At 52.1% G+C, this 26,645-nt stretch overlaps 1 protein-coding gene and 1 long non-coding RNA gene across 5 annotated transcripts in view; one reads left to right on the top strand and one right to left on the bottom strand.

Annotated features, from left to right (window-relative positions):
* The first annotated feature begins 634 nt into the window (after nt 1-634).
* Nucleotides 635-14,334, top strand: LOC134479336 (uncharacterized). 2 transcript variants are annotated; one of them, XR_015622251.1, is made up of 3 exons: nt 635-701; nt 12,081-12,352; nt 13,593-14,334. It is a non-coding gene; the product is annotated as an uncharacterized LOC134479336 (long non-coding RNA). The 2 variants fall into 2 exon arrangements; XR_015622250.1 differs by lacking the exons at nt 12,081-12,352; nt 13,593-14,334 and adding an exon at nt 863-4,869.
* Hs1bp3 (HCLS1 binding protein 3) overlaps nt 7,727-26,645 on the bottom strand; it is a 30,263-nt gene continuing 11,344 nt past the window's right edge. For 2 of the 3 annotated variants that reach the window (XM_087553118.1, NM_001398778.1), the window contains exons 5-7: nt 15,847-16,001; nt 14,572-14,707; nt 7,727-9,809 (exon numbers count right to left, since the gene is read on the bottom strand). In XM_087553118.1, the coding sequence (XP_087409244.1) occupies nt 9,554-9,809; nt 14,572-14,707; nt 15,847-16,001 (547 nt within the window). In that variant the 3' untranslated portion in view covers nt 7,727-9,553. The remainder of the gene's footprint in view (nt 9,810-14,571; nt 14,708-15,846; nt 16,002-26,645) is intronic. The other variant, NM_001398779.1, reaches the window with a different exon arrangement.

Raw genomic sequence — 26,645 nt, 5'->3', positions numbered from 1 at the left:
CAACTGTCTCTGATGAGATCTGATGCCCTTTCCTAAGACAGCTACAGTGTACTCATATATAATAAATAAATACATCTTTAAAAAACAAATAAGTGCTAAAAGAAAGATTTTTTTAAAAACCCTAGATTGAAAACTATTGATAGCACAAAATCAATTTTAAAGTTATAGGAGAAGAATTTATACTTTTGAAATCTAAAGAAGGGGATGCTTTTCTAGGAAAAACAAAAAGGACAAAAGCTAGACAAAGACATGAAGTTAACATCCATAGAAGAAAGAGGTAAGCATTGATGAAGCGGGGGGAGCCCAGACAGCTTGGGTAGGGCCCTTACCATAGCTTGGTATTTTCTGCAAAGCTCACTCAGCCATCCTGATCCCTACACGAGCCTGCAGGGAGGGGGCTATTCTTGAATTCAGACTCTTAAACTTGTCCTTAAATGTAGGACGCTTGAGCCTTAGGTCTAAGGGGTGTCCGTCCTCAAGAGCGGCTCAAATGCCATGGCTCGGGGTGGGGGTGGGGTGTGACTTCAGGCAGGAGCCAACAGCAGGAGCCTGCCTCTTATTTATTAGTAACAATAATGTCTCGGGCTGAAAGTAGGGACAGGAAATGACTTGCTTAGCTTGTTCCTGTAACCATGAGACGAAACAAAACAAAGCACAATGAAGCACCCACTTCTTCTTGGTCACTGTCAGCGGCCGGCCGAGTGAGTACTGCTTGGGAGGGAGAGGCCCCGGCCTCACCAGGCTTACTCTCTCTCTCTCTCTCTCTCTCTCTCTCTCTCTCTCTCTCTCTCTCTCCTTGTTGTTCTCACAGCAGTGAACAGTCTGAGATGATGCAGTTTTTGTTCTCTGCTTCGTCATACAGCCGTACTTCCTGGATGCTAACAAGCTGAGGCCCAACACTGAATCCAAAGGGCTCCCCGGAGACCATCAGCAGGACTGCAACTTCATAGCCTAATTCAGGGGCCCAGAGTGGTGGGTCGGGTGATGAGGGCTTCACTCCCTGGATGGTCTATCTTCTCAACAGCCATGTGGCCTAGGCTCCTGGGATTTACTGAAGGCTTCAGGGAGAACCTTGGACATCTCTCTCTGACCAGTGACTCTTGACTATTTAGGATAACATGGGACAGCTTGAGGAAGGGACAAAAGCTGGAAATCTCATATGGAGATAAAGCCAGATGGTGTCCAGGCCCACTGGGGATTTTTGTCCCTGAATTTCTCCAGGGCATTTTAGAGACTTCTATTCTTCCATAGATGTCCACAGCTCCTTCCTTCCGTGTGGTTATCTCTGGGACAAGAATCCTGACCACCACCAGGAAGATGTTTGCTGAGTCTTACCTAAATCCCAGATGAGTGACAGCACAAGGGGAGGCCAGGGTTCAGGGAGGCAGGGCTAACCTCTAGGAGTGGGAACTGTCCTCTGAATTAAGAGACTTCCTGGTGGGTCCTTCCTAAATTTATGTGTTCAGAGAGATTGTGTGTGCGCTTTACAGGTGTGTATACATGCAGGAGTGTGCACACCCACTTGTGTGTGTGCTTTATGGGTGTGTATACATGCAGCTGTGTGCACCCACTGTGAGCTCATATTTAGAGGTCAGAGGTAGACACTGGGTGTCTTCTGGGTTTTTTTTTTTTTTGTTGTTGTTTTTTTTTTTTTCTGGAGCTGGGGACCGAACCAGGGCCTTGAGCTTGCCAGGCAAGCGCTCTACCACTGAGCTAAATCCCCAACCCCGACACTGGGTGTCTTCTGCAATCACTCTGCACCTTATTTCTTGAGACAGTGTCACAAAACCTAGGGCTCACTGACTTGGCTAGGTTCCCTTGGCCTGTGAGCTCCAGAGACCTGCTCGTCTGTGGCTCTCCAATGCTTGAGACCGTAGGCCCGCACTGCCATATGTGGGTGCTGGGGATCTGAACTTAAGCCCTTTGCCAAACTGAATCACTTCTCAAGCCCCTGTTTTCAGATAGGTTTTTATATTTTAGAGCAGTTTTAGGTTTACAGAAAAACAACAGACAGTACAGAGTCCCCATATAGTCCATAATCTTCTGGCCTCTCCTCCTCCAAACGCATAACCTCCTCACCATGGATACTCTGCTGTAAAGAATGGCCGCTGATCCTATAGAGTCTAGTTTTTATTAGGCTGACTCTTGGTGTGTATTCTAAGTGTTTGGACAAATGTACGTACATGTCCACTGTGGGGTATCCACCCTGAGCAATTTCCCTGTCCTTGAGCCACTCATCCCTCCTTCCCCTTGACCCTTTGGCAACCAGTGATGTTCTCACTGACTATGTCATGCTCCTCTTGTGCTACCGAGTTGGCACGACTCAGTCCTGTCTCTCAGATGGTCTCTCACTTTGCAATAGGCACGTGAAGCTCTCCCCTACGTGAAGCTCTCCTCTAACCTATGGAGGTCCCCTGGTGCATCTCCTCGCAGTACTAATATACTCCACTGCCTGGGTACTAGTCTTCATGCATTCGCTCGGGGAAGGGCGGTTTGATTGCTTCTATGCTTGAGTCATTAGGAGTAAAGCCGGAGCTGTAAACACGAGGTTCGTGTGCAGACTCAAATCTTTCAACTCCTCTGGGTAAATACCAACGGGCACAATCCCTGGATCCGCTGAGGTAGGGCTGGCTTCAGACCGGGGTTCCTCTTTGCACAGCTTCACAGAGTCAGGGTTGAAAAGCAGTAAAAGCTCCCCTACTTAAACTGAGGGGCTTGGAGAATCTGAGTGAATGTTTACAGGCAAGCTCACATTTAGATCATTTTCCCTGCTCTGAAATGTAAATGTTTTCTCCTGGCTGCTGGCAGTTGATTCTCTCCCGCACGTCTCAGCCCCCCAACCACTCCCATCTGCTTCCTGCCCACACCACAATTTTACCCTTTCCAGATTTCCACACAAATGGGAATCTTGTAATGCATTTTGGGCCTGGCTTCTTTGACTTAACCTGTTTTTGAGGTCCGCCCCGCCGCAGCCACTGGAAGTTCTTCCTCTCCGTGCAGAATGGTGTTAAGCCATATATGGATATACCACAGTATCTTCATCCATTAACCCGCGGGTATTTGGGTTGTTTCCTGTGGACAGGAAACTGTTGAGAATAACACTGCTGAGAGCATCCGTGCCTAAATATTTGTGTGCAGACTCTGGAAAGAACGGGATCCTAGCTAGCTCTGCTACCCGGTGGGAGCAAGGCATGGAAGGGAAACGTGGGGTGGGGGGTGGGGATTCATGGAGGCAGCTGTCTCTGTCTACAGGCTCTCCCTTCACGGGCTTCTGCACCCAGCCTGCAGCTCTGAACAAAAGGTCAGGGGCTGGGAGAGAGAGGACGATGTGTTTATTTGTCTCCATGGTGCTGGGAAAACGCCCTTGTCTACTTTGTAGGGTGGGCTGGGAGGAGGTCGCCACTCCCACCGCCCTGATGATATTGGCAAGTCTCATCAGAATGGCTGGTTTCCAGCAAGTTCCATCTACCCTCCTTCCCACATGCTCCATGGCCCACACTTAAACAGCGTGATCCGGCCTCAGTGGGTCAGATGATTCCGTGCTGCCATTTTACAAGGTTCCTGAGCCACAGAAAGGCAAGGGACGCACCTACGTCACTGCCGGAGTCGGCAGACCAGTGGTGGGGTGGGGGTGGGGGGGGGAGCTCAGTGGCAGGTATGAAGTAAGACATCTAATGAGATGCCCGCCCCGCTCCGTCACATCTGCGCTCCACTGCACCCCCCAGCTTCCCTTACCATCCAATATCTGGTCCTCTCTTTTAGGGATTTCACAGTCCAGCAGGCCTGGGTTCGAATCCTTGGCCAACCAGACAACCAGAAAGAAGTTCACTGGAGTTAATTAAATACCAGCCTGGGGCAGAAGTAAGGTCACTGTTGGGTGTCTGCTCAACCTCTCTACAGTCTTGCATGCTGGGGAAACAGGTGGACAAGAAACCTGTTGTCCTTCTTTCTCATCTAAAAACATGGCCCTCTGGGACCTAAAGCACTTGTCAGGGGAAGTCAGTAAAGTGGCCATTAAATCAGAAACAAAAAGAGAGGCAAACACAAGGGAGGCTAAGAGCCTGCTCTCCAGAGGCAGGAAACCAGTGTGGGCCAGCCAGTTCTGAGACAGCAGCACCGAGGCCCTCACTCTCTGGAAGCCCTAGGCTGTAGCCTCCAGGCTTCCTTTTTAGAGTCCTTTTCTGCCTTTCTCAGAGGTTGAGTGAGTAGATGATGGGGAGCCGGCTGGAGGGATGCTCAGGAAGGAGCCACTCCCCCGGAAGGCTAGCCATGCCGAGCCACACAAGGATAATGTTCTGGATGGCAGGTAATGATACGGAAAAGGTGTTCCCCGGCCTGCGATGCCCTGCAGGAAGGAAGGCAAGCATGTCACTGTCTCTACCATTAGCAGAGACTTCTTTGTGAGTCACTGAAGCTCATTGGAGCAGGAGGCACAAAGAAATAGGCACCAAACTAGGGCTCAAGCACAGAACCTGACACTAAGTACCAGGACACAGCTTCATGGGACAAAAGGGAAGTGGGTACTCTCTGCCTGAGGCCACTTGTGAATGCCAAATGCTCAGGACAGGCATTGAACGTAATTCGTTGAAGAGAGTCTCCCCAAATTTTTAGTCTACCTAGAAGCTGTGAAGAAGGCTGTTTGGGAATAGAGGCTGTAAGTGTGATTAAGAGAGAATGAAGTGGGCTGGAGAGATGGCTCAGTGGTTAAGAGCCCCGACTGCTCTTCCAGAGGTCCTGAGTTCAATTCCCAGCAACCACATGGTGGCTCACAACCATCTGTAAAGAGATCTGATGCCCTCTTCTGGTGTATCTGAAGACAGTTACAGTGTACTTATATATAATAAATGAATAAATCTTTTTTTAAAAAAAGAGAGAATGAAGTGAATTATATATTAGATTAGGCAACACTAATCTCAGCTAGAGTTCTTATTCTGAGGATGACCCGAGGAGTATGATCTTCAGCCCCTCACCACTGGCCAGAGCTGTGGAAACTAGGGGTTAGCAAGCAGAGCGGGCCCTGAGGTCTGCACATCGTGGTTACTCACTGCACAATGCCCAGCGTGTATACAACAGCCAGTGCTGCTAAGAGGCTCACTGAGGTCAATCCATGGGCCTCTGACGACTCTGCCTGGCCACTGCCACTTAGTAGGCAGCACTGCCACTTAGTAGGAACTCCCCTTGGATAAGAGTCCTCTGTGACCAGCTCCTGAAGCTTCTTTAAGCACAGATATAACTTAGCCAAAGCACATCCTATTTCAGGAATGGAGATATTTGGTCTTTTAAAATTTATTTATTTATTTTATTCATATGAATACACTCTCTTCAGACACACCGGAAGAAGGCATCAGGTCTCATTAAAAATAGTTGTGAGCCACTTTGTGGTTTGCTGGGAATCAAACTCAGGACCTCTGGAAGACCTGTCAGTGCTCCTAACTTCTGAGCTATCATTTCTCCAGACCCTGAGATAGTCTTTTCAAAAAATACTCTATTGTGAGTATGTAGGACACGTGTGCACAGGTGTGCACAGGTTCACACAGCGGCAGGAAGAGGCATTAGATCTGGAGTTCCAGGTGATTTCGAGGAACCCAACCTGTCATGGGTCACAGGTACTAGACTTTGATCCCTTAGAAGAGCAGCAAGCTTCCACAGCCCCAACCTGACCACCTCTCACCAAGGTCACGTGAGAACTGCTAGCTGCTTGTGTCACTTCTCTACCAGTCCCTGGCCACCTTTCTCCTGACTTCTGAGGGTACAGAGTTGGGTAGTGCTGGCTCAAAACAAGTCTGCAGTCCCTGGGGGCATCTCAGGCTGGACCTGAGAGTTCAGCTACTCTAAGGTGCTTTGTGCATCGTGGCTGCTCTGGGCTGTCCTCAGCCTGTGGGGAGATGGCTGCACTGGGAAGTGCTAGCCATCCAGGCAGGAGATACACTGGGGGCAGCTTGTGGTCCTCTTTTGGGGATGCATATAGCAGGGTGGTGAGTGAGCTAGTAAGCCAAGGGCAGCCTTCCACATCGGCCTGGCACTGGGCATTAAATCCACAGTGTAGACACAAAGCCCAGGTGAGAACGAGGAGCTCAGGTCCCAAAGAACAGTAGGACTTGGCTGTGATCAGCGTCTGCTGCAAGGGCTCTAGTTTTAGCGCAGATCCTTGAGCACATGAGAATGAACAGAGATGCAGAAACAGTCCCTCTATGCCCCTCTATGCGCAGAGCCCAGGATGCCGGCCTGGCCAGGATTAGTCCTAGATCTGGGACTTTCCAGAACGGTCCCGAGTTCACGATGTTCTAAGAAGAACAATGATGGGAGGAAGGGAGCAGCGGATGCAGCCACTGGCAATGCTTCCTGCCCACGGGCCCCATAATAGCCCCAAAGAAACACACGCTGCTGTCCAGCCTTCGCTTTCTCTCGCATGGAGAGATATTTGAGCTGCAGGCTCCTGAGGTGTCAGTTCTCAGAACAGAACAGCAGTCGGTTTATCCTCAAGAACACAGACTCCAACTCAGTCTTAAGAATTCAAACCAAAGTGTTGGGAAGAGAGGCTCTATGGGGTGGCTCAGACTGCACCGATCTGAGGGTTCCTGAGAAGCTGTTTGCTCCGCAGTGGGTGGCAGCCTGCAGAGCTGTACTGTAGAACCCAAGATGAAGCAGTGTGTGAGGACTGCAAGGCTAGGTCTGTGTATTTCCATCAGGTGGGGCATGTCTGAAATCATGGTAGTTTAAGCCCCACATGGTCCCCAAGGTGGGGATCTGGAGGGAAGCAGTCCTCCTCCTACACAGGGCTTGGCTGAATGATTACTGGCCAGAGACTCCCATTGAGTCTGGATTTCTTGGCCCTCTGCCTCAGTTTACACAGTGGGAAGGACTGGACTCCCTAGACTCCTTCCTTTCTCCTAGGTCCAGCTAAGAGACAGCCTAGAGGGCCCCGACAGAATTAGCAGACATAGAGTACCTACCCTGGTCACAAAGGACTATCCCAGTTTTCCCCACCAGAGAGAGAGAGAGAGAGAGAGAGAGAGAGAGAGAGAGAGAGAGAGAGAGAGAGACAGAGAGAGAGACAGAGAGAGAGACAGAGAGACAGAGAGAGAGGGAGAGAGAGACAGAGAGAGAGAGGGAGTCAGAGAGAGACAGAGAGAGAGACAGGGACAGAGAGAGGCAGAGACAGAGAGAGAGGGAGTCAGAGAGAGACAGAGACAGAGAGAGAGGGAGAGAGAGACAGAGAGACACACAGAAAGACAGAGAGATACACAGAAAGACAGAGGCAGAGACAGACAGAGAAGAGAGACATACAAAGAGAAGCAGAGAGACAGAGAGGCAGGGCAAGAGATGGGAGAAACAAATTGAGAGACAGAGACACACACAGAGAGATTTAAAGACACAGAGAGACAGAGATAGACAAAGAGAAACACAAGAGACAGAGACATAGAGTACCTTCCCTGGTTATAAGGGACTATCCCAGCCTCCATCACAAAGAGAGAGAGAGGGAGAGACAAGAGAGAGACAAAGAGGGAGAGACAGAAAGACAGAGATAGAAGTGGAGAGAGAGACGGAGAATAGACAGAGACATGGAGACAGAGATATACACAAAACCAGAGACAGACACACAAAGAAACATACAGAGAGTCAGAGACATAGAGTACTTTCCCTGGTTACAAAGGACAATCCCTCTATACACACCACCACCACCACCACCACCAGCCCAGACATGGAAAAGAACTGAAATTCTGGCTTTGTCACACACAGACTTTACTGGGTAGCTGGGAGACATAGATTGGCTGTAGGTCACAGACCTGTGATCAAAACAAATCATGATTGGGAAAATGCTATCTGTGGGGCAAACACCCACGCCAAGGTATCCCAAAATCTCCACAGTAGACATCCCCACTAGTGGGCAAAACCACCTTAGAGAGTGGTAGGTCAGGTCAGGTACGGTTAGGAACACCAGGTGGGGATCAGTCTGTGGTCATCCAAGCCCCTACACACCCATGGCTCCTATGTCATCTAACACCCAAAGCAGGTGCAAGGTGTGTATGAAAGAGAGGTAGAGAGCTGGTAGCCAAGGCACAGAGGAGTGGATATAGAGGGAGAAGGGTCCAAAGATGCCCAGGGAACACAGTAGGGTAGCTCTACACAAGACTAGGCCACGTGAACCTGCCTTTGCAGTCAGTGAGGAAGGGCTTCTGGACACTGGGCTGAGTGTTGGGCACCAAGAGATGGAGGGGTGAAGGCCTGCTGGTGAAGGGGAAGTAGAGTTGGGGTCGAGGCTATCTAGAGTCAGTTCAAGGCTCTGGGGAGACCCTCAACCTAGTAAAGCAGGGTACTCTGGTCCTCCGCCTAGAACCGTTTTCAGCCTGGGCAGGTGGCCTGCTCAGATCGAGGCAGGTGACAAGGGACATGGTGAGATGAAAGATAGGTCCGACTTGATACTCTTAGACTGATCCTATAGGTCTTACTACAGGGTAGGAGCTGGGGACCCCGACACTGACGGCAACAAAAAATTGAACCGTGCTACTTGGAGATTCCTGAAAGTGGCTCTTGGACCCAACTGGGCCCTTCTAATGCCTCAGTGAAGCCCAGTTGACCCAAGGAACAAAATGGCTGCATTCTGAAAAAACAAAAAAGCAAAAGACAAAAACAAAACAAAACAAAAACCCTATGTGTTTCATTACAAATAAAATGTTTCTGACACAAAATACTCTAAGGTCCTTCGTTCCATAAAACAGCATCTACTAGAAGGCACGGGATTGCCCTGGGGCACAGTTCCTTCTCCCTTGGCTGGTGGCTCCACAGGAGAAAGGCTAAGGAACAAGTTCAGATCCTGAGGGCAGACAAGGCCTCAGAGCCTCATACCCCATGGGCCAAACCCTGGGAGATGCTAGGACCTACTCTGTTGACAGCTGCATCCAAAAGGCCATGGGCTAGCCAGGCCCTTTTCTGGGGAAGGAAGTGGAAGGCATGGGGTCCTGGGAGCCTCTGTGCCCTAGAAAGGCAAGGCTGGGCCTATGGTTTCTTCTTAGCACTGGAAGCCAGAAGAGACTAAGAAGGGACTTGGGTCAGGGCAGTCAGGGGAGCTGGCCTTTCTCCTCAGAACACACCTCGGGGCCCTAGCAGCTATGCCAAATAGAGAGTCTGGAGCAGCCTGTCCCAGGGACCCCTTTGGCCTAGCCAAAGCTCACACTCCTTCCCATGCTGAGCTGGCCAGTGGGAACAAGTATGCAGAAGATGTCCTTTCCCTGGGGGACACTGTCCTCCGATCTCATTCCCCACTTGAGGTCAGGTCCCCGTTGAGCAAGACGAGCCCACAAATAACCTTCTTCTTACAGCCAGCTGGGTGGAGATGATGCGGCTTGATTTCTATGGTGTTCTCAGCTCTACATTCTGCAGAGTCCTTGTCTATCCCATAGCCCAGGAGAAAAGGGAAAGATGTGGGGGGACTGGGAGGGTCCAGGGTTCCACTTCCATTGGTGGTCCTTGCCTTGCAAGCAGAACCCACATATTGACACACAGGCTTCCTCCCCAGGCCCAGCATAGTTTGAAGGGCAGGGTTGTGGAGAAGTCAGAAGAGGCTGGGGGAGTCTTGGGCAAGTGTGTCCTGGTCCCGGATATACTGCAAGATGTCCATTTCATCCATAGCCTGGATCTGTTGCTGCTTCTGTGGCCCAGCCCCAGTTCCTGATGGGCCCACTGCGGGGGGCACAGTTGGCTTCCTGGGTAATGCTGGCTTAGACGGGACTAGAGGCTTGGGCTTCAGCTGGGGCTTGGGTTTTGGTTCAGATCCCAGGTTCAGAATCTGGTCCAGGTCCTCTTCAACTCTAGAGAAGCAAGCAGAACAGTCTTAGCATAACTATATCCACAAAGGAGCAAGAGCCTGGGACCTCACCCTTCCCTACATGGGCGGTGAATAGCTACCAGTGTGCCTCATCCAAGCAGCCCTGAGGAGAAACCCACGGGTGGGTCTTTCTGACCCTCCACCTCCACAGCAGCCAGGGTAGAGCCAGTCCCTTGGTGGTGACACCACTTCAAAGTCTTCAGGGGACTCGCCTCCCAGCCCCTTAGAAATGGCCACCTGCTGCCTGGTACTGGACAGAGCACCTCAGAATCATTATCTTATCTGTCTCTCAAATCCCTCTATCAGGGAAGGGCATCTATGTGCCTTATTTTGCAGGCAGGAAGCTACAGTCCAAAGGCTGGGTGGTTCAACGAGAGGGCACTAGATCATAGTCGTGCCTGAGTCACAACAAGGATGTCTGACCCAGGAGACACAACATGAAGCCAAATCAACTCCATCCAGAGACACTGTAAACACTGGATTCTGAGCTGCCGTGGGACGAGGTCTGCTGGCCTCTGCATATCTGAGTCACTTGGGTTCTAGATAGAGCCCCATTAGGGTTGCAGTGGACTTAGCCAGTGCACACCAAGATTGGGTCATGTGAGCCTGGAGCAATGAATGACTCAGCAGTTAAAGAGCATCAGCTGTTCCAGGGGACACAGGTTCGGTCCTCGAAACGACCTGTAACTCCAGTACAAGGGAATCCAGTCCCTGAGCTATGGCAAAATGAAAACCGTCTTGGGCACCATGGCTAGGGTGGGGATAAAGCACGTACCCTATAGGTGGCTGCTCTCCTCACCTTCCTGGATACCACTACATGGAGGCCCCTTCTCCAGCCTCAGGGTGGGGCCGTCCCTTGTGGTGATGGTAATCTCCACAGATATCTTTCAGCCGTGCCGAGTAGGCACAGGACAGCAATAGAAAGCAGACAACTTGGGGGGCACCTAGCTTCCCCACGCTCTGACTCCTCATCTTAAGGAAGCAGGGTGGGGTGGGTGGGGAAGGGAGCCTTAAGTGCTGTCCAGCAGCTGTGTGCACAATTGGCTTCTACTGTGTATATCCCGCAGCCCCTCAGCGGATGGCGTCAGGTCACGCCACCTCTCTGGCTCTCTCAGTCTCTGCCTATCTGTAAAGGAGGGGTGTTCTTGTTCCCCTAACCTAACAGGGATCCCTGTAAGGACCAAAGAAAACAGCACAGAGGAGGGGCCTCGCAAGTCTAAGGGAATATTGCACATATTGACTTGGACAGACAGCTTCAGAATGTTAAACAGAGCAGGCGCTGGCTACAGTAGAGTCAATGCCTCACTTCTTCCTCAGGGGACCCCGACCCAGCTGGACAGAGAGGATCTGAGAGTGTTACGGGCCATGAAGCAGTCACTTGATGGCTGGGGAAGGGTGTGGCCAGAGAAGATTGGAACGGGTTCTTAGGGAAAAGGAGAGGAAAGATGGCCCTGCTGTGAAATGGCAGGGACCCAGAGGGAAATGACAGAGCGCAAAGGGCAGTGGGAATGAAAAGCAAAAGGATTCAGGACTGTGCAGGCACTCGGCCCTGGACAGTGTGTCCTTACAGTACTACCCCAGATAGCGTGTCCTTACAGTAAGTACTACCCCAGCAGGAGGGGGAGGGTACAGGCACGGACAGAGGCATACTTGCTCTGGTCCTGCAAAGCCTGAAGAAGCCTGAGTGAGCTCAGAGCTTCCTGGTGCGGCGTCCCAGAGAACTGCCCACCAGGAACCAGCACTTGGGAGTTCTAGATGGTCTTGCCTGACTTCTGGTGTGATTGGGGCCTTCAGAGCCTGTTTGGGTGGTAAGGAAGTGAGCAGAAAGTCTGGACACAGAGGGAATGGATGGGCTAGTTTCTAGAAAGCCCGGCCCCTGTAGAAAGATGCTGGAGGTGTCATTCATGGGCTGACTGCTCTGCCACTCTCAGCTCCAATGTGTATCTGCTTTCTCCAGGCAGGCATTGCTTCCTGACTCCCTGGATCAGGGGACTGCTTCCTTTCAATCCCCTACAAGATATCAGGAGAGTTCAAAGAGTCAGAACTATCTTCAGAGTTCTTTAGGGAGGCTAAGCAGCAGCTAAAGGCCCAGAACCAATTTCAGGCATAGCCATGACTCCTTGGAACAAGTCACAGCTGGATCTGCTGAGGCGGGGAGGGGTCTCTGGGGTGGGCAGCCACAGTGTGATCCTATGGGCTCCTCAGAACAGGTCAAACGAGCACCAGGTCCAGCCCTTCTCTCTTCTACATCCAGGTGGGATGAGGCCAACACGTGAGGGGCAGAGGTGGTTCTCGTGAAGTGTTCTGTGCCCTGAAGCCGTAACACCTCCTCCTCCCTGAGCCCCCACTGATGACAGAACCCAACTACAGATCGACTTCAAGGCTTGAGATAAAGGCTTCCAGAAGTCTGCTCGGCTCACTCAACAACTCAGAGAGAACCAATGACCAGGCAGGTGGATAACAGGGATGGTGGAGAGAAAGCCTGCTACCAAGAAGCAGGGCACTCACTCCCTTAACAGGAACAAGGTAGGCACAAAGAAAAATTCTGGCTCCGGCTCTCAAGAAGCCAGTGCTTCACCGCCAGATGTCTGTTAATGGAGACAGGGTTGCGAAGCCCACATTCTTTAAGCCGTGATTCCCAGGGGCTGTGCAAGATAGGGAGGCACAATGAAAAGGAAGGTTCCCAGGGACCAATAAGGCCGTGTTTGCTCGTGCATGACCAGCCTGCTAAAAGCTGGTGTCAGCTGGCCACGGGGTCCCGTGAAGCCGACACACCCACAGGACAGTGTTCTCTGGAGGGTGGGATTGGAAGGAGAGGGTTTATAATATGCGATGTGGGAGAGGCCCCATGACGTCCGTCCCATGGGCATATACCGTGCTGTCGGACTTGCCTGTGCCTCAGTTTCTTCCCTAATGGAATAACAGCCATCCTGGCCCCTCCCAGACAGCAGGACGTCAGGAGCGAGGACACAGGAGGAGAGAGTGAACAGATGCCAGGGGCCTCTGGGAGATGTAAATACAAGACGCCAGCGAGGTGACTCAGGCTTGGCGGGCGCTTAGAGGGCTGTGTAATAGCCTGGGGCTGCTAACGAGGGGTGCGGATGACAGCCTCTGAGGCCCCAGTGCCACTTAAACTATTCCTGGAAAGGGGCAGCTCTGCTTCATGCACCTCACCAGACACTCATTGCACCCTGGAGGGCAGGGAAAAGGAGGATGAGACGCCATAGTGGGAGCAACCGGAAATCAGGTTGTGGTGCAAGGAGAAGTCAGGGAGAGCCACAGCCTGAGACAGGAAGGCAGGTCTCTCTCCCTCTTCTCCGAGGGCTCAGGGCTTCCGCTGGAGCAGAGAGGTGGTGACAGAGCCTGCCAGGAGTGGTGGCCTGGGGCAGGTGATCTTTCCTATACTATTTTCTGTAGTTGCAGAGAACAGCGCCTATCTTAGGGGTCGAGCAAGGGGTAAGTAAGAATATCTGTGGTAAAGCAAATTTCTCACAGTGCCAAACACACAGTAAGCTCTAAGGAAATAGTGGGCTTTGTTTTGTTTTTCTGCATCTGACACCAACGTTCTTGTAACAGATTAACTGTGGCTTTCCCCTCCCTCTGATGGGACCCTCCTGGTGGACTGGGCCATGGTTCTGAAGTACATTTGTGCTTTGTTCTCTCTGAGTATGCTGTAGTGTATTGAGGGTCAGTTTTATTTGTTCCCGAACCCACTTATACCAATTATACTCGCTCATGAATTGTGTAATTTATTCCTTTACTGAAGCTACTAAGGGCTGGAGAGATAGCTCAGCGTTTAAGAGCACTGGCTGCTACATATACAGCCACCCAACTAGACAAGATGGATGAAGCAAAGAAGTGCAGACCGACAGGAGCCGGATGTAGATCACTCCTGAGAGACACAGCCAGAATACAGCAAATACAGAGGCGAATGCCAGCAACAAACCACTGAACTGAGAATAGGACCCCCGTTGAAGGAATCAGAGAAAGAACTAGAAGAGCTTGAAGGGGCTCGAGACCCCATATGTACAACAATGCCAAGCAACCAGAGCTTCCAGGGACTAAGCCACTACCTAAAGACTATACATGGACTGACACTGGACTCTGACGTCACAGGTAGCAATGAATATCCTAGTAAGAGCACCAGTGGAAGGGGAAGCCCTGGGTCCTGCTAAGACTGAACCCCCAGTGAACTAGACTGTTGGGGGGAGGGCGGCAATGGGGGGAGGGTTGGGAGGGGAACACCCATAAGGAAGGGGAGGGGGGAGGGGGATGTTTGCCCGGAAACCGGGAAAGGGAATAACACTCGAAATGTATATAAAAAATACTCAAGTTAATAAAAAAAAAAAAAAAAAAAAAGAGCACTGGCTGCTCTTCCAAAGATCTTGAGTTCAATTCCCAGCAACCACATGGTGGCTCACAACCATCTGTGATCTGATGCCCTCTTCTGGTGTGTCTGAAAACAGCTACAGTGTACTCTCAGATATAATAAAAATAAATAAATCTTTAAAAAAAAAGCTATTAAAATAGAAGTGTGAGAAGAAAATGAGTGTAGTTCGTGGAACCAGTGGGGCTGCCCTCGTTGCCCACAGCTTTCTCCCAGCAAATCCTCACCCCCTTTTAGCCACTCATGGCTGCTAGACTTGGCCAGGCCTGGATCCCTCCTCCCTTGTGAGCTGAAGCTGGTAAAACGCACTACCACTTGGGTTACAAGCTAGAGAAGTCTTCCTGGGGTACGACGGTACCTGAACAGCTCTTTGGAGGCATCCCTGTGTTCTGGGCTGGATGTGGGCCCTCTACTCTCATGGGCAGCCGGCAGCAGTAAAGGGTCACCCAGGGAGACAGCCCCACCTAGGTCAGGGTCGTCAAACAGCTTCAGGGCTGTGGGAAGAGAGGACACAGCAGACGATAAAGAAAGTGCTTGTCTATCCTCAGATGCCAGACAGCAGGCCTGCTAAGCCCCCTATTGCACCCGAGTGAGTGGGCAGGAAAGCAGAAGGCAGGCAAGGACACAGCGTCTCTATAAGGCCTGTCCGCTTTGGCCTGGCTCTGTTCCAGTCCTCGAGGGCTTCTCACTGCTGGCAGAAGTGGCTTCTCAGGACACTGCACCAGGCTCCTCGAAGTTCTGGCAGGCCAGTGCTAACGAGCGGGCACTGAGGGGCACCCACCAGCCACAGGTCTTGTCAAGGTCGTGGGTGATGAGCAGAGGCGACAGACAAAAATTACCCACAAGGCCCATCCATCTTCAGGAAGCCAACCTGTCCCACAGGAGCTGCACTTTGGGAGTGTCGATCATGTCTTTACTTGAAGCGTCTTTTCCCAGTGGACCTGGTTAAGCCTCCTGGCTTTTGGGATTCACCGCTGTACTCTCTCCCAGGATGCCTACGGTCCTATGGGAACCCGTGTTTCTGCTCATCCCCGAAAGAGACTTGGGCTGTGCTGAATTTTTGGGTGATATTATCTATCTTTATCTCCCCATGGATCTTCCCTTGGTGGACGCTCGCTAAGCATTGGATGAATCATCAATTCTTCCCCTGGGGAGAAGGACCTGGGCAGGCGTGAGCAAAGGTCAGAGATACACGGAAAAGTCCCAAAGCCGCTAAGCACCTCCTCTGAACCCTGCACCACGCCTTGCAGTAGAATCTACGTGGGTGGCACACACTCATGAGAATTAAAAATTATACAGAGTCACATGCATGCCCAAGGTAGGTCAGTATCCACTTTCCATTAAACAGTTTCAGGGAGCTCCAGTGCCCTTGAGGTTGCAGATGTAATTAAGGAACTAGGTCTCTAAGCAACTAAGAAACCTGTCATTCTCTGCTCTGTAGAACATTCCGAGTGAGTATGTAATCCCCAAATGCTGCAGCCTGTGGGGATGCCAGGCGTGAGGGACACCAGCGGGAAATCTCTACACTCTAATCTGTATTCCATCGAAACAGGACAAGGTTTAGACCCACTTGCTCAGGGACGCAGATGTTCACCAAGCGCTAAGCCGATAGCAGGGACAACACAGTACTCACGGTCCTCTGTGGTCCCCAGAGGTCTCCGAGGGGACACCTTCTTGTCTGAGCTAAAGAGCCCCTCGTCAGGGTCTACCTCCTCGTCAAAGATGGTGAGCCGAGGTGAAGGCTTGGTCCTCATGGCCACTTCTTGGTGTTTCTTAGGCTTCTTGGAGCTGGAGATAAAACACAAGGTAAGGATTCTCACGAGTGCACGAGTGGCCTATTGGTCATTCCCAGATCTCCAGCTCAGCTGGGCCTTCTGGATGCCGAGGAACATATGAGCAGGTGTGGCCTTGATGGGGTAGGTGTGGCCTTGTTGGAGGAAGTGTGTCACTGTGGGGGTGGGCTTTGAGACCCTCCTCCTAGCTGCCTGGAAGACAGCAGTTTTCTCCTGCTTGCCTTTGGAACAAGCTGTAGAACTCTCAGCTTCTCCTGCACCGCGCCTGCCTGGATGCTGCCATGTTTCCTGCTTTGATAATGCACTGAACCTCTGAACCTGTAAGCCAGCCCCAGTTAAATATTGTCCTTTATAAGAGTTGCCTTGGTCATGGTATCAATGGAACCCCTAACTAACTAAGGCAGTGGGGGTCCCTAACCCCCTGGGGCTCGGGTTCAGAAGGCTGCTCTCCACAGCTACTTAGACATGGGGTAAATGTGATTTGGGGCTCAAAGTTCAAGGGGTAGGGTCTAGGAGAGCAGGAAGAAGCCTGTGTTAGTGAAAGATTTATATATTCTATATAAGTACACTGTCGCTGTCTTCAGACACACCAGAAGAGGGCATCAGATCCCATTACAGATGGTTGTGAGCCACCATGTGGTTGCTGGGAATTGAACTCAGGACTTCTGAACAAGCTGTCAGTGCTCTTAACCTCTGAGCCATCTCTCCAGCCCCCACTTTTCTCTGTGACGAAACAGTGAACAACAACAATGACAGAACAACTTGAAGAAGGCAGGGATTGTACGGGTTCATGGTTTGAGGGTACAGTCTACCATGGGGGTGGGGCGGTCAGCGTGACAGGTGCAGCTGGCCACACGGCAGCCATTGTCAGTGCTTGGTTTGCTTTATCCCTTTTATGAAGTCCCAGACACCAGACCATACCACGGTGCTGCCAATACTTAGAGTGAGTTTTCCGACCTCAATTAATCCAATCCAAAAACCCTTCTCCGATCCTCCTAGAGGCTGGTTAATCCTCTGTCCTGTTAGACTGACAGTATTAACCACCCCACCGCCTAAGCCCTTGTTTCACCACCCATCTCTCAGTAGTGTACCTGCCGTCCTTCTTGGCTACTCAATGGTTCCCCTGGGTAACCTACTCCTTTCTGAAGTTCCTCTGCAGTCAGCTGGGCCTGGCTGTGCCACACCAGTTCACTGACTGATGAGCTCCTGCCCTGGGATGCTTGTGGTGGGAAACCGAGGGTCACCAGGGAGGCTCCTGAGGTTTGCAGTTTTACTTCTTGATCCAGGTGGCTAGGCTAGCTCTACGTTGCTGGGTCACATGATCTGGACTGCCTTAGTGACAACGTCTCCAATGCCGGATCACAAACTTAGTTTTGTTTTAACAAGCTGACCTCATGCACGGGGGCTGCCACCCACATTAGGCATTTTAAGATTCCTACAAACCGTAAAAGTTTCTTTTCTTTTCTTTTTTTTACTGGAAACCGGGATCATTTTCTCCTGAATGCCTGGCAGCTAGTTCCACTGGACTGAGGTCATCTCTGAGCTCATTTTGGCAGCACAGTGGCAAACTGCGCAGGGGCTGGCCACTGTCAAAAACTGTACCACAGGCTCTCCAGTGGCAGATAAAAATACCAGGTCCCTGGGTGCTGCAAAGCCAGGGACTCTGAGGAGACTATTTTCCCAGAAGCCTTCCTGGTTCAGAGGCATCGAGTGTCCAGTGGAGGTTGCCCAGCAGGCAGGATATTTGGGGGCTGGGAGTAGGGTGGTTACTACTTAGGATCTTGCTCCTTACTCTCAGTGTCCTATGAACAGAACTGTCCTTGCTGTCCTCTGGGGAGAGAGTGGCACATTCCAACAGTGATGGCATCTGTGTCCCTACTGCAGTATTTGCAAAAAATTTCTTCTGTCAACGGGGTCACCACGGTGAAGTGCTGACAGGGCTCTGCTCTGCTTGTGGTGCTGGGGCGGGTGAGGGAGTGAGGATCTCTAACCTGATAGTGAGCACCCTTCAGAAAGCCTCCGCTCTAGCTCCTCTCAGACGCACAGTGTGGACTCGGCTGCTCCTCGTGGGAGGGCTCCCTACATTTTTATCTATCAGGCAGAATCAACAGTCCTGGTGACTGACAGAGGCCATGGCCCTAGCAAGGATGTCCAGAGTCCAGACTCCCTGTGTCAGTATTCCTAGAGGGCCCTGGAACTGTGGGCATGGCTCTGGAATGTAACCCTCAGGTGCTCGCCCACTCGGAAACCTCCTCCTTTGAGGGCCCAACACACATGGTACCCACTCAAAAGGCCCAGAGGGCAGGGGAGCAAAGTTTCCTATGGATCAAGAACGGCAGGAAGCACCGAGTAGGGAACTCGGGAAGAAGAAGGGAAGTATGAGAGAACAGGCGGGAAGCCAGGTGAGGGAGGTTTCAACCACTTTTCCATTTCGGCTCAGTCTGACCTGGACAGCACAGATGAGGCTAGACCTCCCTTCTGGGCAAGTTTCCCTCTCACATCTTTGTCCTCCTTGGTGATATCTGCGATTTTTGTTGAACTGAAACAAAGCAGATGTTCGGCACAAGAGCGTTCCGTCAGCACTGTCTGCCCACTGAGCTGTCCTGTCCTCCAATTTCTCAGCTCTCCAAAGGGGACACAAGGGACGCGAGGGGACCTGGAAGCCCCCAGGGTCTTGTCTGATTGATCCCAACACTGCAGAAAGGTGTTCAGCAAATACTAGAAGGAAGAAGGCAGGCAGCAAGACAGACAGACTGACAGTCAGATAGATAGGCATCTGTCCTGTGTAGCTGGATAGTCATCAAAGAGAAGGAAGACAGATTAGCTGACTGGAAGGAGAGGAGAAACAGGCAGGCAGGAAAGCAGGCAGGCAGGCAGGCAGGCAGGCAGGCAGGCAGGCAGGCAGGCAGGCAGGCAGGCAGGCAGGCAGACAGTTATAAGACAGGAAATAAGGGGTCAGAGCTGCAGTGTCAGCACTCATGTTTACAAAGGCAGTTCTTCTAACAACACCCCTCTGCCAGCTTTTCAGCTGCAAGCAGCCTGTCCATTCCTCCCCCTCTTCCACCACTACCACCACCACCTCTTCCTCCTCCTGTTCTTCCCCACTCCTCCTCCCCCCTCCTCCTCCTCCCTTCCCCACCCCACCCGCTCCTCCCATGTAGAGGTGCCTGCTCTAGGTGATACAGACAGACCCCACCACTTAAGATGCACTCGCAACCTTCCCAGAGGCCGTGAGCTGAGCAGTCAGTCCCAGACACAGGTCATTCCACCTAAGAAAAACCAGGCTGGAGCACACCGTGAAGTCGGTGAGGATGCAGGGAGGAACGGACGGAGGTAATGGAAGCAAGCAGCTGACCCAGTGGCTGAGGGTAGAGGGGCATCTCTGGCAGACCGGCTGTCAGTCACCCTGCACCGTGAAGGAGCCCGACTGTGGCCTAATCAGGAGCATACACCTCGCTAGGCACGGGTGAGAAGAGGGACGGGGGAGCCATCCCTCGTGGAACTTTGCTCACAGACTATGGTCTGTCTTGAGGAACCCTGGAAGGCAGGGGAGGTCAGAGTAAATGCTGGAAAGAACATTGTGGCGGCGCCATTACAAGAACCGTATGCTAAGTGTTGGATGGATGGGGTCAATCACTTCATCTGGATTTGAGTCACTGGGGCTCTGAGCATTCGTCCTCCTACACTACCCAAGGCCAATGCCTCCACCCAGCTGTCCGCAGACATACGGCTCACCCTCAGCACTGTCAGGGGCTCAACCTCAGCACTGTCAGGGGCTCACCCTCGGCACTGTCAGGGGCTCAACCTCAGCACTGTCAGGGGCTCACCCTCAGCACTGTCAGGGGCTCACCCTCAGCACTGTCAGGGGCTCACCCTCAGCACTGTCAGGGGCTCACTCTCAGCACTGTCAGGAGCTCACCCTCAGCACTGTCAGGAGCTCACCCTCAGCACTGTCAGGAGAGAAAGCCATGCACGGACAGCAGGGACAGAGCAGGGTCTGCAGCCCCTGACTTCCTGCAGACCTGTGCAGATCCTGAGGTGAGGGCTACCCTAAGAGGCACCTTGCCCACTACAGGCTGTGTGAGGTAGGTAGCGGTCCCTGCACGGCCGCAGGCATGTGTAAGCATGTTCATGCTGCTGTACAGACTCTGGTTCTCCTGCTGTGTATCTGACAGGAGCCAGATGTACAGCCGGGCCCTGTTCAGAGCTGGGCGTAGCAAACGCAGGGAGATGTGGCAGCTGCTGCCGACAGTTCCAAAGCTCTGCCTGGCCAAGAAGTGTCTCGCTCCCCGTGGCTCAGGCACTTCTGGTGACAGTGATTGACACCCGAGAGCAGCCTCCTCCTCTGGCCACCCAGGGGCCTTGTGGAGCCATTCCAGATTTATCCACCTCCCGTGGCAACCAGTGACGGCCACCAGCTGCCCTGAGAGCAAGGGAGTAACAGAGAGGGTCTCCAGACACAGCCAGCCCCCACACAGACCACCTTCAAAGCCAGGGCCATGCTTCCCTCACCAAATATGGCAACGGACCTCTTTCCCAATGATGCGACTTTCCTGCTTTGAAAAACGAAGCACTGTCCACATCTTAACCTTAAATTCGGCCGTTTATCTCAATCGTAGGAAATTCTTCGGGTGTTACTGAACAATCTCTCCTGTGTGAGCAGGTGTGAGCATGCCTGTGCAAGCCAAAAGACAACCTCAGCTGTCATTCCCCTGGTACTGGCCACCCTGGGCTTTGACACCAGGCTCTCTAGCTAGCCTGGAACTTAGCAGTAGGCTACGATAGCTGGCCAGTGCACTCCTGGGATCCATCTGTCTCTACAGAGCGCTCCAGTGTCATGGAATAGACTAGAACTTCAGGGAGAGACTGGGTAAACGACGAGCATTAGTATAGTACCTGTGCCTCAAGGAAGTGCAGGCCTGAGCATGGCTTGGCACACCTGGGTTGCCACAGCGCCTCGGAGTCCATTTTCCTCATTTGGTAAGTGGGACTCAGGAGGAAGCCCTACGAAAGCACTCTGCAGCCTGTACACAGATGGCAGTGGGCAAGGCCACTGTCTCATGATGTCCAGCTTATGATTATGGGCCCAACAGGAACACAGGCCTGGTGTGAGGAACCACTCTGGACAGGCCTCACTGCTGTGGATCCCGACAGCAGCGGCCTAAGGCCTAAGCCTCTCCTAGTTTTCTAGAGCCAAGCCGTATGCCGGGGACCAGTACCTCAGTAGCGATTTCCTCTTCTTAGAGTATGGGTGACCCCATTTCATTTTCTCTGTCGTCTACCTACCACATACCACCAGGAGAGCAAGTGGTCTTGCCTGCAGTGGGACAACCCTTTGCCCTGAAGTGAAAATCCAGCTTTGCTCACGATGCAATTATTCCAAGACATATAGTACGTACACGGGGACAAGGGCCATGGGACACGGAGCGGAGCCTGCAGCAAACTACCCCTCTGCAGCCATTGGTCCCCAATGGCCAAGCGTGATCAATACCTGCCGGGTTGCTTAACTGTCACCTTCACTTCCAATTTAGTGGGATCAATCAGAGAAGGCAGGCCAAACACCTCCTTAACAATTCCCTGAGACCCAGAAGTCCTTCTTCTAGGTGGCCATGCTGACAGTCCAACCTTGCCTTCTCTTTTGTCTGCCATCGGGCTTCTCACCCCTCGCCTGTCTGCTTTTGAGCCTCTGGCAAATGCAGGTGCTGGTGGTCGGTTCCACCCCAGCCACTGCAGAATGAGCAAGAAGCCTTCGGGCGCTCTTATTTGAGTAGCTGTTTCCCCCCCTAATCCCCACCAATATCCCACAGAATTCTAGTTGCTGGCTCAGCTGAGGAAGTTGACTGCCTCTGTTGAAGAGCTGTCCATCACCACCCACGGCATCCAAGCTGAGAGCAAGCGGATAAAAATGGAAAAGTCAGGGGGTGGCGGCTGCGCGCACGTGCTGTCAGTCCCAGCATTCGCTCGGGAGGCAGAGGCAGGAGGATCTCCAAGTTCGAGGCCAGCCCAGTCTATAGAGTGAGTTCTAGGACAGCCAGGGTTACACAGCCTTGAGAAACAAGTCAACAAACAAAAAAGCTGAGGAAGTCCAGACTCGACACGGGTAGTGGTCTCAGGTGGGCATGTGGAGAATCTGAAGCACCCATCTGGTCACTGACGCGCTGCTCTCTGGATGCTCTTGCCCTCTTACTAATGTTCCTGAACTCTGTTACCCAGAACTGAGTCCAACCTCTTCCTGAACACAGACTGTCAGGCTACGAGCACTTGACGTTGGGGGCAGCCTCAATCAGGCTGGTAGACATGACCTCTAAGACTCTGCGTCTGAGGAATCAGGTTAAGTAAGTGTTAGTTCCACCAAAGGGCTCAGCCGAGCAAACCCCCTTCTCCTAGAGGAAGAGCTGTGGGAAGCAGGCCAGCCACCTCCACTGTACAGGTGCACTTGGCAGGAGGTGGCCGTCCCCATACACCCATAAGCTATTATCTAGTGCTGGGGTTTGCTTGACAATAGGGGGTGTTGCCTTCTACAGTTCGTTCATCTGATGTGAAAGATACATTACATGAAGGCCTCAGGAGGAACACGAACTAGTTACAACATTTCACGAAGCATTCTCCTTTCTTCCTTTTGGACTCTTGGGTCTAGACCCTTGGGGGCTTTGGTGGGAAATGTAAAAGTTCCTGAAAGGCTAGACGGCCCCCACTGCACCCCATCGAGGGTCCCTTTGCTTCTGAGACCCTAACTGTTTCACGACTGAAGAAACCACAGTTTGGAGTTCAGCAAACTGTCATGGCCTGCTTCGAAGCTGAGATCAGAATGCTGAATCCCTTTGGGGTGATCATACATACTGGACTTCTAGCCCTCCCACTGGCTTTCAATCGATGCCACAAGAGGCCCCAGTCTCTTCCAAAGTCATCGAGGGCCGCTTTACATGGCAACGATCGAGTTTCCACGCCTGTCCAAATGAAGACAATTCTACTTGGGTCTGGTTTTTACATTATGGGTCTGTGTGGGGCTTTCCTTTTGAACCTCTTGAAGACTTTGCTACTTAAATAAAAAGGACAAAAACCACTGTGCTAACCATAGTCCCTGGAGTCCCTTCACTGAGGCTGGGCCAGGAGCAATAAGTACCTGGATGGGAAACACAGCAAACAGTAGAAGATGACTGTGCCCCTTGGTAAGTGTGGCTGAATGCTTTGACTGTGTCTCCCTCACTACTTTGGGGCCAACCATGACATGGGACCTTGGGGGCACTCCTGGAGATCTCCATTATGGTATCTGGTTCTCAGAGAACCTCTTCAGTAAAGACAGGCAGCAGAGAGAGCCAAGGAGAGCAGGGGTGGGAGACTAGCAGGAGACTACAGTCTCCCTTTGCACTGTGGTGGGGCATCTCTCAGACTTCTGCATACTGCAGTGCCTGGACTGCCTTGGTGTTGAGTGTAACCACTGTTCACACACACAGGCTCACTGAGACTCTGGGGTTCCATGCAGGGCTGAGGGGGCCTATGAATCTGCATCCCCACCTGGAACACAGCCCCTAACTGCTCTCCGCTGCAAAGGAGTATCCAGCAGAGGCTTGGTCTCCTGGCTCAAAATCCCTAAGACAGAAGTGACGGAACTGTAATTTACTTAGGCATCCCAGGGTCTCTTGAAGGCAGGAAGGGGCAAGGCTGAAACCACCCCATCCCCACAGCCCCTCCCTGCTTTGGATTCTAGATGCTGGGTTTGCAAATCCAGGAGGACTTAGCAGGGGGTCTATGGGCATTCAAAAACTGAAGGATCATCCCAGAGCAGAAGCTTCATCCAAATACAAAAATCCAAGTATTTTTTTTTTTATGTTCAACACAAGCAGTTGTTTCATGGGAAAAAAACGAAGCAAAATCTACATAAAAATAAAACAGTATCTAAGGAGAGGTCTTCTCCACTTGGGTCCTGGGCTTTCCCTTTCCTTGAGACTCACAGATAGGCAGGGGCAAGAGCCAGCTGTGTCCTGTCACCTGCAAGCGGCCTGGGGTGGAAGAGAGGAGGGACCCTCAACAGGGCAAATGTGTCACCTCCAGGGAGCTTTTATCAGACGGTCCCCGCGCAGCCTTCTGGGACCTTGTTCTGAGGCTATTTTTTAGATGAGAAATTCTATGGAACGACCCCGGACCCGTGAAGCTCCTCACGTTAACTGCCTGCCTGAGGTAGCAAACACGTGAAAGGCACTACAGTGTCCAACAAGGTGAGGCCGGACCGCGCGGTTTACAGTGCCTGGGTCCGAGGGACTGGCTCAAGAGTCTGGAGACAGACCGGTTCCAAACTGTGGAAGCGCAGGCACAAAACGGTCCCTTTGTTAAGGGGGCAGCAGGAGAAGTGAAGGCTCCTGGGAGCTAATCCTTGCTCCTGGGAAGGGACTCTTCACCAATCATTCCCAACGACCGGGGTATTTTTTGAGTCACGTTGAAAAATGTTTCTAGCACGCAAGGCACTGTTTTCTCAGAGCCACATAGACCCCAAAATAGAGTTAAATACAGAAAAGTATGTATGACAGAGAAAGGCGCCCGAGACAGAACATTGATTGGAACGGCAGAGTGTGAAACAGTATGTACGCTATGTCCAGAGTCCAGATGGCCCTGGGACAGGGTCAGGAAAAAAATCCCCAGAAAAGAAGAAGCCATGCTGTTTCAGTGGGCTAGAGGGTGGGCTTTTCTTTGCTTCCTAACAGTATAACGCAGCAGCTGACTTTTCCCTAGTCAGAGGCAGGTTGAAGAGACAAAGGAAAGCCGGGCCAGGCCGACTCCCACTTTGTGCCAACTGCTCCCACCCTCGCAGACGCTCCTGAAGTGGAGCCGGGGCGCCCCCCTGTGGCCACAGCAGTGAATGTCTGAGGCTGAGCACAGGAACGCGGCTCCAGCAGAGGGAGGGAAGGAGGGAAGGAAGGGGGGGGGTGCAGACAGAGAGAGGCGGAGTGGAGTGGGGGGAGATGTGTAGAGGGGTACGGGTAGAGGGAAGAGAGTGGGGGTGGGGAGCACTGCGTGTACAGAGGAGCTGAGGAATCCTGACTACAAACCTCTCCTGGACAAGACTATCCCAAGGGTGAGGTAGGAAACCCTTGTGTTCATGATTGGGAAACCTGACCTCAAGTCTTTGCTCTGTCACGTACCAGATGGCTTTTTTTTTGGCCAACTTGACCCAAACTAGTTTCCTGAGAAGAGAAACCTCAGCTGAGAAAAAGCCTTGATCAGATTGCCTTCATGAAGTCTAACCGGGCATTTTCTTGATTAATGACTGATGAGAGAGACCACAGTCCACAGGGGCTGTGCCACCTTTGGGCAGGTGGGCCTGGGTTGTGGAAGAAACTGAGCAAGCCAGGAGGTGCAGTCCAGTGAGCAGCGTCCCTCCATGGTCTGTGCTTCTGTTCTTGCCTGAAGTGTAAGCCAAGTAAAGCCTTTCTTCCCCGCGTTGCTTTTGCCCATGGCCTTTATCACGTGGTAGAAACCAAACTAGACCACCAGGCCCCGATTCTGCCATTTGGGGCTACAGGAATGAGCTCAAGCCACCGACTCTGAGAGACTCCAGTGTCCGACTACAGAAAACAAAAGCAACGCCAGTATCAGCCTCCCAGGGCTTGGTTTCCCGTGCGTCTCCGGCAAGGTTCCCAGAAAGCCATTTGGCGTGTTACGAATCTTTTCACAAATGAGGCAGGGTAGGAGATGTCGGCACAGAATGCACTCAGCGAGGCTTCCTACACTCGCAAACCTCGCCTGGTCTCATGCAAGGCACATACACATGGGTGTCCTGACGCACAACGCACTCACTGAGGGTCACAGCCAAATTCAGAAGTGCTGTCTCAGAGGTAACATGAGCTCCCGCAAGCAAAGCCCAATTAGCTCAGCTCCTGGCATTGAAAAAGCTCTCGGAAAAAAAAAATTCCTTATTATTCCTGACAGAGCCGATAATACCAACTGGTGTCACATGGGTCCTTAAAAGAAAATCTGGCACGAAGGGGAGTCCTCTTGGTGCTGTGTTCCCAGAATCCAGGAGCCAGGGCCCCCCAAGAGCACAGAGCTCGCTGCAGGTGGTCCTAGGCTGGCTCTCCCAGCTGCTGAGACCTCTGCCCCGCCCCCACCCGCAACTCTGCCACTAGAGTAAGAAATCCAAGGCAGCACTTTGCCAACCCCAAGAGCATTTTCCTACCCAAAAAAGGAGCCACTTTGCTAACTATGTTGTCCAGCCAAAGGCTGGTGCAGCCCCAAAAGCCCATTTCAGCTTGGCACTACTCGGTGGTTACTTAGAAGGACAGACAGCATGAGTTCAAACAATGCCTTATCCTTAACAAAATAAAGCCCAGGCAGGGCCCTAGGGCTGGGTGGGGCGGATAAGGAGTGTGCGTTACAGGCTTCTCCTCACGTCACCCTGGTATCCTTACTGTCTGTCCCTTGGGGACCAGACCCCCCACTGGCTGGTGGGTACTGGGAGGACACTGATTCCTCTGGGCCTACTGCAGCCTCTGTGCCTGGGCAGCTCTGCCCAATGTGAGGCCTCTATGGTGATCTTGAGGTCCCGCAGCCAACGGCTCACATATCATCCTGGAGGCAGGCCCCATGCTGAGTGGTCACCGATTTGGGGGGACTTCGTTTTGTATGCCATTACACTGAACATGCC

Source organism: Rattus norvegicus, chromosome 6 (assembly GCF_021556685.1).
Source record: "Rattus norvegicus strain SHRSP/BbbUtx chromosome 6, alternate assembly SHRSP_T2T, whole genome shotgun sequence".
Lineage (NCBI taxonomy): Eukaryota > Metazoa > Chordata > Mammalia > Rodentia > Muridae > Rattus > Rattus norvegicus.
Note: the sequence above shows the minus strand (reverse complement) of the source record. Positions and strands in the feature narration are given on the sequence as shown.